Below are 16,351 nucleotides of genomic sequence, written 5' to 3'. Positions count from 1 at the left end.
TTTTATGGGGAGGTAGATAGAAATTAGGTAAAGAGGTAGAAGAAAAACTAATAATCAAATGAAAGTGGAATGCCATTTTAAAGGAAGACCAAGAAGGAAAAGATGTATGGAAAAATTGTAATGAAAGAGGAGGAAAAATTATTAAATTCCCTCTACAGTTCAAATTAAGAGTGACTTTGTATGAAATCTGCCATGGCTGAAGATAAAAGTAGAAAATTAAAGGAGAAACAAATTCTTGTGAAACTTTTAATGTTCATCAATTTTAAAAATATTAAGTGAAAAGTTTCACATTTGACATGAAGCGTGTGCAATTCAGTATGGCTCAGTTAATAATGAATTGGTTAACCCAATAACCACTGAACACGGATGCTTGCATAATATGGAGATAACCTAGCAGTCTGATTTCATAAAAAATTCAGACTTCTCATTAGTGAACATGAACATGGTAACCTTTTTAACTCTGTCTTTGATTTAATGAGCACTTTAAACAGATAGTTTGGACTTAACTAGCAATCATAAAACTGAGTTTTGGCTTTAATCAGAGGATTAAAGTAAACATTCAGTTTTACAAGACATAGGACTTGGCCTACGAGTGGTTGTTTCACACCTTGGAGTGTTTTGACATGATTTTTAAGTCATCTCCTAGTAAGTGCAGCAATCTTAAGACCATCATCCACTAAAAAATAATTGGTTGTGTTATGGATGCATTGATTGACCTCACTGAGCATCTATTAAAAATGAAAAATTCACTGCATACTCATGATTTCTTCTCAACAGTTGCTGTTCAATAATGCCATTAAAACCAGTTCTGATTAAAATTAGCAAATATGCTGCATAGGCCAATATTAAGAAAAATAAGGTCCAATGCCTGGTACTTCATTATACTTGATTTTATAAATGAGAATCTAATTTTGAATATCTGTTTCTCTCTGTGATTCCCATTTCTATTATTTTAGAGATATTTAATCACTGAATTGCTGTGAAATGAAATGTTACAGAATCTTGCCAGAATCTGAGAATTTTCAGTATAATATGAGGATGTTGGCCATAACAGGCATTATGTCCTAAAGTGACACAGTTTTATGGATGCAGGTGTTTGTTTGTATATGCAAATGTCATCAGATGTCAAGTCAAACTGAGTGGGGGTAAAGATTTTTTAAATGGTCAATATTCAATAGCAGTGATTTTTTTTGCTTTCACAATGTACTTGGTGGCCCAGCTGCCCCTGGAACCCCTCTAAGTCGCTCATGACTTACGGTCATGTGTCCAAAATTCCAGATCATCTGAGTTGACACAATAACCACCCTTGATATTGAACTCAAACTTGCAATCTGATTACAGTATTAGATATATAAATGGGATGTTGGACAGAGCTTGAAGAAAATCACTAACTATGGGAGTACAACTAATAAGGAAATATACTTGGGATTTTTATCATTGATGCTTCAAGATTTCAAGTGAAGTCAATATTTTATTTTTTTTATTCCAGTTTATCCGCCTTAATAGCCTCAGTGGGTGGTGTGGGACCAGCCCTGAGCCTGGTGCAAACTGGGTAATGCTTGATATGAAAGCACCCACTATCATCCGAGGATTTAGAACTCAGAGAGTTGCCAGGGCCAATGGAAACTTGGCATTTACCTCAGCTGTTAGAATTCAGGTATGCAAGTTATTTTTACTGGTCCCTAAGTACAAATATTGTATTCAAAACTCAAAATTTTGATCATACTTTGATTCTAAATTATGCCCACCATTGTGATATTCACATTGTTTCATGCATTTCATGAAATATGACTATCTGCAAATATTTACATAGCAATCAGCTAACATTTCTTAGAATCTCATTATGACATTATCTTCTCTATCAATGGCGGTATTTTTACCAGTATTCCAGTAAATACAGTTATCCAGTATGGTATTCCTGAAGTGGAAATCATGATTTTGTTATACTGTGGGCAGGAGCTATTTTAAGGCTGATTCGTATCAAAATTTCAATTTGCTACTTACAGTGCCTTTGAAGCGTGTAAAATGATCAGTTCATGTAGCACAATAAGAATTATCATTGTGGTTGTATTTATTCAAATTAACTGCAAGAAAGTAAAATTGCATAGAGTGGGCTTGGCCTGTATGTACAAAAATAATTGTATTTGTGTATTCTATCCTTCCAGTACACTGATGACCTCACCGATGTTTTCAAAGATTATACCAACCCAGACGGCACACCTGTTGAATTTAGAATATTGGAGCCTACTCTTTCTGTTCTAAACCTACCAATTCCCATAGAAGCTCAATATATCAGGTTCAAAATTCAGGTATCTATGAATGTTTTTTTACACAACCTGATATTACTGAAAAGTATATTTTCCAAATATCTAAAATCAATATTCCTTACAGGACTATGTTGAGGCACCTTGCCTAAGGTTAGAAGTAATGGGATGCACACGACTTGAATGTAGTGACATCAATGAATGTATTGTCAAAAATGGAGGCTGTGACCAAAAGTGTATTAACAGGTGAGTAACTTTTACATGAAGTTGAAGAGCTGTATGTTCTGTAGATTGTTAATTGTTTTAACTTTTCTATGATTATTCTACCAGCGCATAATAGTTTTTGCCAATTATATGGCATACCTATAAATCTATGTTACATGCATAGTGTTACTATAGAATATTATCATTAAAAATCTTGCCAGCATACAATCTTGATGTTGAGACTTTTCAAGGCATTTTAAGGTTTAATAATCAGTGTTCTTGTATCTCTTTCAAGTCCTGGAAATTACTCTTGTGTCTGTAACATTGGCTACCAACTTTTCCTATCAAATGGTACTGCTGGATTCACCATTGATTCCTCTGAATCTGGGGATAGAGATGGTGACACATATCAACGCAACAAAACATGTGTCCCAGTGATGTGTCCTAAACTTCAAGCACCTGAGAATGGAGTATTGCTCTCTACCAAAGTGAGTGTATTTTTTAAAATTTTTTCATGCTGAATTCCATAGTCAATTTTATATATTTTATCTGCTCATTGCCTTTGGCCTAAAATTGCATTTTTTTAATCTACAGGAAATGTATCACTTTGGTGATCTTGTAAGCTTTCAGTGCAACTTTGGCTATGTTATGATGGGTACAGCTTCACTTTTGTGTACCTCTGGAGGAATGTGGAATGGTACTGTTCCTGAATGCAAATGTAAGTAGGAATGTTAAGCAATAAACTAATACCATGTTTGAGCCTCAAAGAGAGTGATGTAGTAAATTAAGAAACAAGATTTAAAACCGCTCCAACTGTTCATCTATGGTCAGAATAAGTACAGCTAATTATCACTGTTTTCATTATTTTTTGCAGATGCCCAGTGTGTCTCCTTACAGGATGACAAGACAGAAGGTCTCGCTGTTTTACGACCAAACCAGGAAAGTGTTCTCTTGCCCTTCCGAGAAAATGTTACCCTTAACTGTGGAAGCACTGGACGACTTCTCAGGAAAACTGCTACTTCAGGATTTAGGCAGTGTGTTTATGATCCGAAACCGGTGGGTGCAAAATTTAACCCTTTTGCTTAGTTATAAATGTAAATTTTTAGTCATTGAGTTAGGAATGGATATTGTTGTTTTATATATTTATTGAATTTTTATTTGAATATTTATAGAATTTATATTCCATGGTTCAAACACAAGGATGTTATTTCCAACATTACTGTATCCTTACAGGGCTTCCCTGATTATTGGCTATCTGGACTTCAACCAGGCTGCCCTAGAGTGAATTGTGGTGTGCCATTACCATCCCCAGGAGCTGAGTATGGAAACATACCAGACACAAAATATCAATCATCATTCTACTTTGGATGCCAAAATACTTTCAAGTTAGCTGGGCAAACTAATAATCATGACAATGTTGTGAGGTACGGTATTTTACTGTTCTTGAATCATGAAGCAAGGATGGAATTTAGCTCATATATTGAGCCATTGCCATTGTTTTTTTGGATGGTCTGTTTAAAAGGCAGTTTTATATTTCCAAACTAGGTGTCAAGCTAATGGAGTGTGGGACTTTGGTGATCTGCGGTGTGAAGGGCCAGTTTGTGCTGATCCAGGACGCCCTACAGATGGATTTCAGGTTGCCAAAAGCTATGAACAAGGTGCAGAAGTTGAATTTGGCTGCAATAGGCCTGGATACATTCTGATCAACCCAAGACCAATTACCTGCATACGCGAGCCTGAGTGCAGAGTTGTAAAACCTCTTGGATTGGCATCTGGAAGAATACCTGACTCTGCAATCAATGCTACCTCTGAAAGGTTCTTATTTTATTACAGGACATTAGGTTCCTTCCAAATTGATTGAATTAGTAGAACATTCTTTGCACCATTAATTATTTTATATTGCTGATCCATTGGTTATTATCACTATTAATAGTGCTATTATCAAGCTGTTAACCGTTATGACTTTGAACTGCAGTAAGCTACATCACATGCCCAACTTAACCATTACAATGACTATGATGTTATTGTAGTGTAGATTTTAATTTTTCATTAATGTTATTTTCAATTGTTTTTTTATTTGCAGACCAAATTATGAAGCCAGAAATGTCCGCCTTAACTCAGTAACTGGATGGTGTGGAAAACAAGAAGCTTTTACATACGTCAGTGTAGATCTAGGACAAGTTTTTAGAGTGAAGGTAAGTGAAAAACTATTTCATGGTTACTTATTTACAGCAGCAAAATATGTGTTAGTACCTCTTGTATTTATTAATAATGGAGGGGACTAGTATGACAAGAAATGGTCCAAGAGATTAGGGAGGATATATTTACAAATGTATGCCTGCCATTATAGTCAACACCTAAATTAGTCTTCAAGAGATGTGTGAGAGGTTCATAACCCGCAAAGATCTACCAAAAAGGAAAAAAAATTGCATCATAAGATATCATTTATCATGAAATGTTTGTGTTATTTTTATTCTGATTGAATGATGATATTTCCAGTATTTAGTACATTTATTCACTACCAAGCATTTTGATCGTCAGTGGGATGTTGAAGGCTGTTATAGAGGGGAGAATGTTAGGCAAATAAGAAAAGGGCAGGAATAGGATAAGGGTGTTGGACAGGATGAAGGGGGGAAGGAAGTACACAGAGATGAAGAGGGACTTGTTGTAGAGTAGGATGTGGGGTTGTATTTTGTTAGGAGATGTTCATTTGGTATTTGTGTCCATCCAAAACCTACCCTAACCGGAACTTTACCTAAAATTAATTCACTACAAAAAAATCATTGAAAATGCATTTGTACCAATTTAGCATCAAATGAAATTTATTTTAGATCCAGAACCAGTAATTGGCTTTATAGGTTCTCCAAATGGCCTAAATCAGATTGGTTGATGTTCATATGAGTGTTCTAACTAGTAAATAGATACCATAAAAATAGTCTAAAGACATCAATGCACCATATAGCCACTTGAGCCTCCTCTCATTTTGTGTGATTATGCACTTAACTCCATTCTTATTATCATTCATATTTATTATGCCCTTGAATCCCATTCCATATAATTAAAGTCATCAACTATACTTGCAGATGCATAGTTGCTCATTCATGTTTCTTTTTAAAGGCAATCTTGGTGAAAGGTGTTGTAACCAATGACATTGTTGGACGTCCAACTGAGATTAGATTCTTCTACAAGCAAGCAGAAAGTGAGAACTATGTTGTTTACTTCCCTAACTTCAACTTGACAATGAGAGACCCAGGGAACTACGGAGAACTCGCCATGATCACTCTGCCTAAATATGTTCAAGCTAGATTTGTTATTTTAGGTAAGCCAAATGTACACTTATGAGTTCATTTTTCCTTCTTTATAAATTGAATTTAGTGTCACAATTTCAGAAACTCTTGTAATTTTCAGGTATCGTGAGTTATATGGACAATGCTTGTTTGAAGTTTGAGTTGATGGGTTGTGAAGAGCCAGAGGAAGAGCCCCTCCTTGGTTATGACTATGGGTACTCTCCCTGTGTTGGTGAGTAAGAGACCTTATTTGTTTCACTAATGACTGTGGTAAATGAAATAACTTTTTTTTATTGCTGTGATACCCATGAGTGCTTTTTGAAAGATTTTATAATAGGGCATCGTATGCAAGCTCAGCTTCCTTGCTCCTTCATTTTTTTGGAACTATTTATATTTCCATTATAACCTTTCAGCAACATTGATTACATTTTTTGAATGAAATTATTTATGTTAATTGATGAGTTATTCACTGGCACTCTCCAGGAAAACACTTTGAAAAAATTCAACAGCTTGTAATTCTTTCAAAATCACATTCTAAATTTTGGGCCTTCAATGTAAATAATTAGGTAGCATAGAGTCGTTCAACTTTGCATCAGAGTGTTATTTATAATTGTGACCCTGAAAATTTTGATCCATTCCAGATAATGAGCCTCCTGTTTTCCAAAATTGTCCTCAGCAGCCAATTATTGTTCAAAAGGGACCAAATGGATTAGAACCAGTTAACTTTACAGAGCCTATTGCTGTTGACAACAGTGGAAGTATTGCCCGTTTGGATGTCAAGCCACAGAGTTTCCATACACCCATTCAAGTATTCAAGGACATGGTGGTGAAATATGTTGCATTTGATTATGATGGCAATGTGGCCATTTGTGAGATCAACATAACTGTCCCAGACGACACACCTCCTTCTCTTAGCTGTCCTCAGAGCTATGTGATTGAGTTAGTGGACAGGCAAGAAAGCTACTTGGTGAATTTCAATGACACTCGTAGAAGAGTCAATGCATCTGATGCCTCTGGAGAGGTCAGAGTTTCTTTTGTTCCTGAAAGAGCAACCATTCCTATTGGTGGATTTGAAAATGTCACTGTTATTGCCACTGATAAATATGGAAATCAGGCAACGTGCCACTTTCAGGTAAGTCAATTTTTTTATTACAAATTCTGATTTTTTACCAATATTCCAAAAATGAACTCTTCTAAAAGTAGTTTATCTATGGGATGAATCATTTAGGTGGCTGTTCAAGCAACTCCATGTGTAGATTGGGAATTAAAACCACCAGCAAATGGAGCTCTTAATTGTTTACCTGGAGAAAAAGGACTTAAGTGCATTGCTACATGCAATCCTGGCTACAGGTAACCATGAAACTAATATTTTCTTATGACATTAATCCCTTCATAGTGCAGGCCAATATATATATATATATATATATATATATATATATATATATATATATATATATATATATATATATATATATATATATCATGGGTGCTCTCTTTAACTTCCCCCATGTCCCTGTGAAAGTCTGAAAAAACTCCTTTGGACATGTTCCCTTATTTCTGAGATGCACTATACTTTTCAAAAAGGTTTTAATATTTCTGTACCTAGGTAACCATTGCAGTTGATTCCAAACATTACTTAGCCGTGGTATTTTCTGGACAAGGAAATTGTCTTGTCCTAGGCCCAGGGCCTCTCCTCCCTGCTACCCATGTTCACTGAAAATTTATTTGCAAAACTTAACCCAAATTTTTGAATAAATAATGCAAAATAATATGAAATGGGGCCACAAAAAGTGAATCAATTTTAACATGGTTTATGGTTTGCAAGAGGGGAGTACTTGCTTTTCAGCAGCATGCCCTGGAAATTCAAATTGTACCAATTTCGATTACCCTCTCTAGGTAACCATTACATAGAATAAGCAAGTAGGCTAACAAAACATGATTTCACAAAACCATAAGAAATTTACTGATTCATTATGCCTTATAACCTTTTGTCATTTGTGGGCATAAAGAATATTACTGAAATCTAAAAATAAAAATGCATTTTTTATATAATTTTTAATACATTAAAATTGAATAATGTATGCAATACCTTTCATATTGAGATCCATATTTTTATTCCTTTGAGTGTATCTCATTGAATGTAATTATGCCATGATATTAGGTTCACTGATGGAGATGCTGTAAAATCATTTAACTGTGAAGAAAAGAGCCCTTGGACGCCAACATCTGTAGTCCCAGATTGTGTGTCTGAAGGTGAATAGTGTATATTATGTTTTACTAATGCAGTTTTCTTCATGTGGAATGATCATGTTTTAAACGCAGAAATTTCTTTTTAGACACTCAACAAGCAGACTACCATGTAGTAGCAACTGTTACTTACAGAGCCAATGGTGCTGTAGCAACTCTTTGTTTGGCCCAGTATGAAGACCTTTTGGCTCAATATTATGCTAGTCTCAATAATGTTTTGACTCAGAGGTGCTCTGCCGTGAATGTTAACATGAATGTATCTTTTGTTGAAACTAAGCCAAAGCTGATGGAGGACAATGTTGTGCAGGTAAGCTGATGACTAAATTTGGTTGCATTATACACTTACCTTAATTTAATTACACTGATGATGTATTAATAGAATCTTTAGCATTAATAAAGGACATAGCGTGATGGCTTTTTTATGGAGCCTAAGTATTAAATGGAGTTAAGACAACAAATACTAAGGAGTCCCTAATGCTTCTAACTATAAATAATTTATTTTCTGTGTGAATCCACTTTCACCTTTTCATATTAAAATTGATTGATGTTAACATATTGATTATGTGTAATGATTCTTTTGATACTATGAATGAATATGATTTTGATTCATTGAATAAAATAATTTCTTTCAGATGGACTTCATTCTTGTGGTTGTTCCAGCAGTACGACAGCCTCAGTTGTATGACCTTTGTGGCTCTACTCTGAATCTTATTTTTGATCTGTCTATTCCTTATGCCACGGCTGTAATTGAACCATTGTTGAACATTAGTGCAATTGGAAATCAGTGCCCTCCCTTGAGAGCATTACATTCTAAAATTTCACGTGGCTTCACCTGTAATGTGGGCGAGGTTCTGAATATGGATACCAATGATGTCCCAAGATGCTGTAAGTTGTACAAAAATGGGTTTCTCAATATAATGAGATATATGTTCAGAAATAGTTATTTTAACCTTGGCCTCCTGCATCATTAAGGCTCTTCAAGTACATGCATATGAAAAATAATATAGACCAAGAGCCAAATATCAGTTTTAGTCAGTGATATGTGAGTCATTTAATGAGCATGATTCATGCTTCATTTTTTCAGTACACTGTCCAGCTGGTACATTTGCCGGTGAGAAGCAAAATTTTTGTACATCCTGCCCAAGAGGATTTTACCAGAATAAGGACCGACAAGGGTCATGCATTCGGTGCCCATTAGGAACTTACACCAAAGAGGAAGGTGAGGTTGCCTCTAAGTTTAGGGACCTGTTGTGTATCTTCTTAGTACATCTGTACAGTTTGTTGCATTGCTTTTTTCTGATGAGTTTGCTTTCCTTTAGGATCCAAGAGTTTGATGGACTGTGTGCCGGTATGTGGGTTTGGGACATACTCTCCCACTGGTTTAGTGCCATGTCTTGAGTGCCCACGTAATAGTTATACAGGGGAACCCCCTACTGGTGGCTTCAAAGACTGCCAAGCATGTCCTGCTAGTACCTACACTTTCCAACCAGCAGCTCCTGGGAAGGAATACTGTAGAGGTAACTTAATTTTTTTTAGTTCCTAAGCATTGTTTATTTTATTCAATGTTTAAAATTCAGAATCATTTATGTGTGGTGAATCAAAAATTTATTGATATTAGTAAGAAATATAAATCAGATGAGGCAGTCAAACTTTATGAACAAATGAAGCAGATATTTGCAACTTGCAAATATTATTGTTTATCAATATCAATCGTACAAATATCAATCTTACAATATATCAATCTTACAAATTAAGATCTTAGCATGCGTACTAATGATACCATTATATTAAATATGAATGTCAGAAGTTATTACTGCTTATGGCTCTGTAAATGGTATCCTGAGCTAATTGATACGCTCTCATTTCAGCCAAATGCTCTCCTGGGTTCTACTCTGATACTGGTCTTGCTCCATGTGCTCCCTGCCCCAAGAATTTCTACCAACCACAACCAGGCCAAACCACATGTTTTGAGTGTCCTACTGACATGAAGACGGAGAGCACAGCTGCAGTTGGGAGAGGGGAGTGCTCCACAGTTCAGTGTACTGAGAATGCATGTCAGCATGGAGGCCTTTGTGTGCCTATGGGTTAGTGCTGTGATTGCATCTTTTGAAGTGAATGACAACGTCAAGGAACATAGATTAATGGAGTTTCTGGAAGGAAATGGACTATTAATATTGATGGAAATAATTGTCATTCATTTTTCATCAGAGAATGGGGTTTTATTTTTAAATTTCCTCAAATCTTCATTGAAATAATTATATAGCATAAGAAAATCAGCCATTGGTATATGGAGAGGGCATTTGGTCCCTATGGTGGCTACTGCTTGAACGTCTACCAATGTAGCAGAAAGCTCACTTCTTCTAGTTTGATACCTGTGTTGCCATGCCCTCTCTATCTACTCCAATAGTGCAGCTAATTGCTTGATGCAGCAATTTAGTATGGTGAAAGATTATTCTTTATTTAACTTTTTCCATTGTAATTATTACGATTATATCAATATCATTTCATTAACGTAAATATGAATGCTTTCCAGGACATGGAATTCAGTGCTTTTGCCCTGCTGGCTTTTCTGGTCGTCGTTGTGAGATAGATATTGATGAGTGTTCCTCAATGCCTTGTTTCAATGGTGGAAGCTGCATTGACTTACCCCAAGGATATCGATGCCAGTGTCCTCAAGGCTATAGTGGGTTGAACTGCCAAGAAGAGAAGTCAGACTGTCAGAATGATACATGCCCTGAAAGAGCAATGTGCAAAGATGAACCTGGAATCAACAATTACACCTGCTTATGTCGCTCTGGTTACACTGGCATTGATTGTGACATGACTGTAAGTAAGGTTTATTTGATAGTGGTCTTTGAACTCATAACTAGATTTTTAGCATAAGTGTAAATTTATGGCAAGATTTTAGGTCATCAATTCTGCCGACTGAGGCCCAGAATTAATAAGGATTCTGCAGCATTTAGGTTTTCAGCTGCATTGGTCCACACAGAAGATGCTTAAAATATTCATGCTCGTGAATTTTAAGTTTGAGAATTGAGTTATCTATAGAAATCCTGTCCATTGTAGTGAGTAATTTTATTCTGCGAAATTAGCTTTTGAATATTGATAAATAATATACGAGTTTCAGAAATCTAATTAACTTTTCAACTCATGACATGTTGTAATTAAATTTTACAGCAATAGCTTACATTGGATGGATATTAGGTAGAATTGATTTTTTCTTGATTTACCAATTGTGTGATATTATTTTCTTTAACTTTATTAGCAGGAATTATGAAAAATATTGATTGTTTTTCCTTTAAAATAACAACATATTTTCAACTTACTTTTCAAGCTGGAGTAAGTTGCCTATTCTTGATCATTAAGTTTCTTCTTTCTAGATCAATCCTTGTACTGCCAATGGAAACCCATGTGCAAATGGCGCATCTTGTGTTGCTCTTCAACAAGGACGCTTTAAATGTGAATGTCTCAATGGCTGGGAGGGCCAGAGATGTGAAATCAATACAGGTAAAGTGTGTAAAATTTTTCATTTTTTTATTACACTAACAAAGATTATCAATGTATGACACATTTTTTTCCATCACTGGCAGATGACTGTGCTGAAAAGCCTTGTCTCCTTGGAGCCAACTGTACAGATTTAGTAGCTGACTTTAGCTGTTCATGCCCACCTGGGTTTGCAGGAAAACGTTGCCAGGAAAAGATTGACTTATGTGCTGACAATCCTTGTCAGCATGGAATTTGTGTTGACAAGCTTTTCTCCTACAGATGTATCTGTCACCCAGGGTGGACTGGTAAGTATTTCCCTGCCACAACTTCTCATCATTATACTTGGAATATTCTAATCACTTCTTATTCTAATAATTGTTAGTCATTAAATTGATTCAGATTCCCTCAGTATTCTAATGAATTATAGTCAGTAACTGAAATTTAGTTTGCTATATATCTGGATTGTTAAGAAAAGACTCGTAAAAACTTTGATATGGAGCGTAGCTATGTACGGTGCGGAAACGTGGTCATTAAAGCAGGAGGATAGACGTAGATTGGAGGCTTTTGAAATGTGGGTGTGGGGAAGAATGGAGAAGGTGAAATGGACAGAGAAGAAAACAAATGAGGAAGTACTTGGTATGGTGGGCGAAGAGAGGGGTTTGTTGGGAGCAATCCTATGGAGGCAGGAAAAGTGGATGAAGGGGGTGTTGACCGGGAGTGGGATGTTGAAGACTGTGATAGAGGGCAGAATGTTGGGCAAAAGAGGAAAGGGAAGGAACAGGATAGGGATGTTGGACGGGATGAAGGGAGGAAGAAAGTACTCAGAGATGAAGAGGGACCTGATATAGAGTAGGATGATGGATTTTGTGTTTTGTTAGGAGTAATAAAATATTTGTTTGGTAGTTGTGTCCATCCAAAAACCTACCTTAACCGGTAGATTAACTTAAAAAAATATATATATCTGGATATAATAGTGTGGATAATTGCTCCGTGGGTCGCGGTAGTCCAGGGGGTAGAGCATTGGATGCTGACTGGACGGGCCCAGGTTCGATTCCCGGGCAAGGCACTCTGGGCACCTGCAGCTCCACCCAAGTTATGTGATATTTCGGGTACCAGATCTTCCTGGGAAACCATAACCGGCACAGGGAAAGGAACTGGCCCCCCTACCCTGATGTGTGAATATTCACACGCCATATAGGGCTTAGTACTGGTTGAACTCTACCATCACCTACCAAACCGACCTTCGGGTTGATTACTGTGTTTATGGTTTTTATGGTTTATAATTGCTCCATCTTATTATATGCCACTTATCTGGTATGTTAATATCACACTGTTTAGCAGTATCAATAGTATAATTTGCATGGATCTTTCATAACTGTAGCTATTGACTTGGAAATTAAGAATAATTTTTTTTCAAGGGGCTTCATGTGATTCCAACATAAATGAATGCAGTAGTTCTCCATGCCAGAATGGTGGTCAATGTGAAGATCTGGTGGATGATTACAAGTGCACATGTGAGCCAGGATATACAGGCAAAAGATGCCAACATACAATTGATGACTGTGCCATTAAACCTTGTCAAAATGGAGGATCTTGCATAGATAAACTGGATGGTTTCAGCTGTAAATGTCGCCCAGGTTTTGTGGGTAAGAAATTTTGTTTTTTCTTCTAGAGGTTGAGAAGATATGATTTAATGCTACCATTGCATGAGATGGTATGGTATTCATATATTTATATCAGTATAAAAATTATAGTTGCATATTTTATCTAAAATGAACCAACTTTTGATAGGATTCAAATGTGAAGCAGAAATTGATGAGTGTCTAAGTGACCCATGCAATGCTGAAGGAACTGAAAAGTGTATCGACATGGATAATAAATTCGTGTGTCAGTGCAGGGATGGCTACACTGGCCTATTCTGTGAGGTAAGTCCCATTCAAAACAAATATATGTTTATTTAGAGAGTAGAAAGTGCAATATTTCCACTTCTATCTGGCGACTAGCATCAGGGAAAACCAAGAAATTTGGGAAAAGTCTGAGAAATTAGTGAGACTGGAAAAAGTCTGGGACTTTCGTAGACAGATGATTTTTTTCCTAGGATAAAACTAACCCTTGGGTTGATTAATGTGGTTTATTAGACATATTATTTTTTCAATGCACTTAAAACATTTTCCCATGGCATAAAATGAAAACTTTGAAAAATGATGATTTTTTTGGAAAAATGGCTCTGTGGAGCCTATAAACGTTGTTACACTAGATAATAAAAAGCAGCATAAGTTTTATAACTGTTTTCTTCATCAAAAATCTGTTTATATTTTTCCAAATCATTTAAGCATACTTTTTTTCTTAGTGAATCACTGGTCAGAGAAACATATTTTTGGAAGCAATTTAAGTTCTTTGAGAGATTCCTCCTCCAGCTTTGTTTTTTATTTCTGTCAAAAATCTTGAGAGTAAACTTAGACAGATGTGCCAATGTCAGAAAACACTGCAGAAAGATAATCTAAAACCCCTGAATTTTGGTAAAATCCAGTTTCAGCTACCACCAATATTGAGTAAAAACTTAATTGTTTGTGTTTGGTGGAGATTTTTTAAATCAGGCAATTAATAAAAAAATAGGAAAAGTCAGGAATTAAGATACTGGATTCCGTTGACCACTCTGCATAAAAGATTATCTAAAAAACATATTGTGAAATTTAATGTATTACAAGAATAGAGGCTCATTTCCCAAGAATATATGTCATTAAATCACCATCTACCAAATACAATATATTTTTCCCACCACACTAGTGCCATTATGTACTTAATAGGATGAGGCCAAAAAAGTTTTGAATTTTTCAATTTTTGCAAGACTTGTAAATTGGCTTGCTGCTCTGGAATAAGCATGAAATTGTGTGTAAGACCAAGTGTGACTTGCTTAACATTAATCAGCCTACAAATGAAAATGTGTGTGACAAAAGTGTTATGTGTAAAATGTTATCTTTGATTGATGCATCCATATATCCATCAATTTAACAGGTTAACCACAATGACTGTGCATCTGAGCCATGCTTGAACCAGGGAACATGTATGGATGAGGTTGGTGGATTCCGCTGTCTTTGCCCCCCTGGCTGGACTGGAGTCCATTGTGAGAAAGACATTGGCACTTGCCAAAACCATCCATGCCAAAATGATGCCAACTGCATTGACCTATTCCAAGATTATTTCTGTGTGTAAGTACATCATTTATACTAATTTAGCTGATATTCCTACCTCCAATTGGATTTTAATTATATATCAAAAATATTTTTTTACAAGTAACAAATAACTTGCTGTTGCAATTTTATAGCTATTAATAGGGAAAGGGAAAAAGATTAAATGGGGATCTGAACTAAGGGAGGTCAGAATGGTAACCTACCAAAGGTTTTGCTGGTTAACTGCTGTTATCACTAAGAGACAGAACCATAGTGGGTCGAGGAGATGTGTTGATGAAATCATATGACTTGCTATGAGGGCAGAGGAAATGTTCAGTTTATGAAATTAATACAGTTTAAAATGAAATGAATGGCCATTACAGTGGATTTATAATTTCTCATATCCAGAACCCATTCCCCTTTCCTCCAACCCCTTTCTCTTCATATTATTTTACCCTACCCTGTTGGTCACATTCATCTCATGCCACATATAAATGGCCAGTGTTCATTACAATATACATACCATTTAGAATCATTCTACCAAGCTCTGGAATATATATAGGTAAATAAAGTAATAATTATTTCACCATACAATGATTAATGCAAACTTGGGAAACTAGAAAAATAACAAGAAATAAAAATAAAATTGAAAACAATGCTATGCTAATTAATAATCCAAAATATTAATGTGTATGATGTATAGACAATTAAACCATTTTTAGCAGTTTAGGTGGGTAATCATGATGAGGGCTTCTTTTAAACATTTCAATAGCAGCCCCAAAGAGACTGAAAGTATTTTATACTGTGCAGTGCCTATTATCTAGAATCCCACTATTCAACAGATAGATTATTCATTTGCAGGAGGCATTCCCTCTCCTTCTATCAACTACCATTCCCTTCCCTCCTGCGATAATTCTAGCAGCTAATAATATTTAATCCACCAGGAAAAGAGAATATTCTCTGCAATATTTAAGCAATTAAGTCATGAATCTTATAAGCATATGATTCCATTTTTAATAAAATCTCCAATTTTTTTTTTTTAATTTCATAATTGTGAATAGTGAAGTGAGCACTAAATAAATTGCAAAATTTATATGCAAGACTTTAATTCAATATGCCACTGAAAATTAGGTTATCATAGCCTGGAAATTTGTTTGTATATGATTATTTTTCATTTTCCATTGTATGCTAGGGACCACCCCCTGTTAACTGAGGCTAATCAACACTCTTATGCATTACAATATCATGTATAAGGTAAAAAGGATTGTAATGCCTTAATATACTTTGCCTTTAATTAATTAGCTAAGTATGTCATCAAAGGAGTAAACTTTTTCTGACTGTAATTTAGTTTATCTCATAGTATAGAGGATATCATTTCGATGGGCTCACTGAAAATTGTTTCCACAGGTGTCCATCTGGAACAGATGGGAAGCAGTGTGAGACAGCTCCTGAGCGTTGCATTGGTAGTCCATGTATGCATGGTGGCACTTGTCAAGACTTTGGATCAGGCCTGAATTGCTCTTGTCCAGGTGACTACACTGGAGTGGGTTGCCAATATGAATATGATGCGTGTGTGGCTGGAGCATGCCAAAATGGAGCTAGTTGCTTTGACAGTGGGCCAGGTTATACCTGTGTATGCCCACCAGGTTTTACTGGTAAGTTTAATTTCAGTTTTATGTTATAATCAGTATTG

The 16,351-nt window shown here is 35.8% G+C and overlaps 1 protein-coding gene across 3 annotated transcripts in view; it reads left to right on the top strand.

The window, feature by feature from the left end:
- Window positions 1–16,351, top strand: part of uif (sushi, von Willebrand factor type A, EGF and pentraxin domain-containing protein uif) — a 132,820-nt gene that overhangs the window by 91,080 nt on the left and 25,389 nt on the right. For all 3 annotated transcript variants that reach the window (XM_071583205.1, XM_071583206.1, XM_071583204.1), the window contains exons 18-43: window positions 1,490–1,657; window positions 2,166–2,309; window positions 2,392–2,510; window positions 2,764–2,956; window positions 3,063–3,186; window positions 3,343–3,524; window positions 3,702–3,892; window positions 4,014–4,283; window positions 4,552–4,663; window positions 5,586–5,787; window positions 5,877–5,987; window positions 6,397–6,887; window positions 6,984–7,105; window positions 7,917–8,008; window positions 8,092–8,309; window positions 8,635–8,887; window positions 9,087–9,221; window positions 9,322–9,519; window positions 9,871–10,086; window positions 10,536–10,828; window positions 11,383–11,509; window positions 11,593–11,793; window positions 12,907–13,134; window positions 13,280–13,413; window positions 14,504–14,697; window positions 16,066–16,313. In XM_071583205.1, the coding sequence (XP_071439306.1) occupies window positions 1,490–1,657; window positions 2,166–2,309; window positions 2,392–2,510; window positions 2,764–2,956; window positions 3,063–3,186; window positions 3,343–3,524; window positions 3,702–3,892; window positions 4,014–4,283; window positions 4,552–4,663; window positions 5,586–5,787; window positions 5,877–5,987; window positions 6,397–6,887; window positions 6,984–7,105; window positions 7,917–8,008; window positions 8,092–8,309; window positions 8,635–8,887; window positions 9,087–9,221; window positions 9,322–9,519; window positions 9,871–10,086; window positions 10,536–10,828; window positions 11,383–11,509; window positions 11,593–11,793; window positions 12,907–13,134; window positions 13,280–13,413; window positions 14,504–14,697; window positions 16,066–16,313 (4,966 nt within the window). The remainder of the gene's footprint in view (window positions 1–1,489; window positions 1,658–2,165; window positions 2,310–2,391; window positions 2,511–2,763; window positions 2,957–3,062; window positions 3,187–3,342; window positions 3,525–3,701; window positions 3,893–4,013; window positions 4,284–4,551; window positions 4,664–5,585; window positions 5,788–5,876; window positions 5,988–6,396; window positions 6,888–6,983; window positions 7,106–7,916; window positions 8,009–8,091; window positions 8,310–8,634; window positions 8,888–9,086; window positions 9,222–9,321; window positions 9,520–9,870; window positions 10,087–10,535; window positions 10,829–11,382; window positions 11,510–11,592; window positions 11,794–12,906; window positions 13,135–13,279; window positions 13,414–14,503; window positions 14,698–16,065; window positions 16,314–16,351) is intronic.

The sequence above is a fragment of the Hetaerina americana genome, unplaced genomic scaffold (assembly GCF_022747635.1).
Source record: "Hetaerina americana unplaced genomic scaffold, ioHetAmer1.1.p SCAF_13, whole genome shotgun sequence".
In the NCBI taxonomy this organism is placed as follows: domain Eukaryota; kingdom Metazoa; phylum Arthropoda; class Insecta; order Odonata; family Calopterygidae; genus Hetaerina; species Hetaerina americana.
The sequence above is the reverse complement of the archived record's forward strand: the minus strand, read 5'-3'. Positions and strand labels throughout refer to the sequence as shown.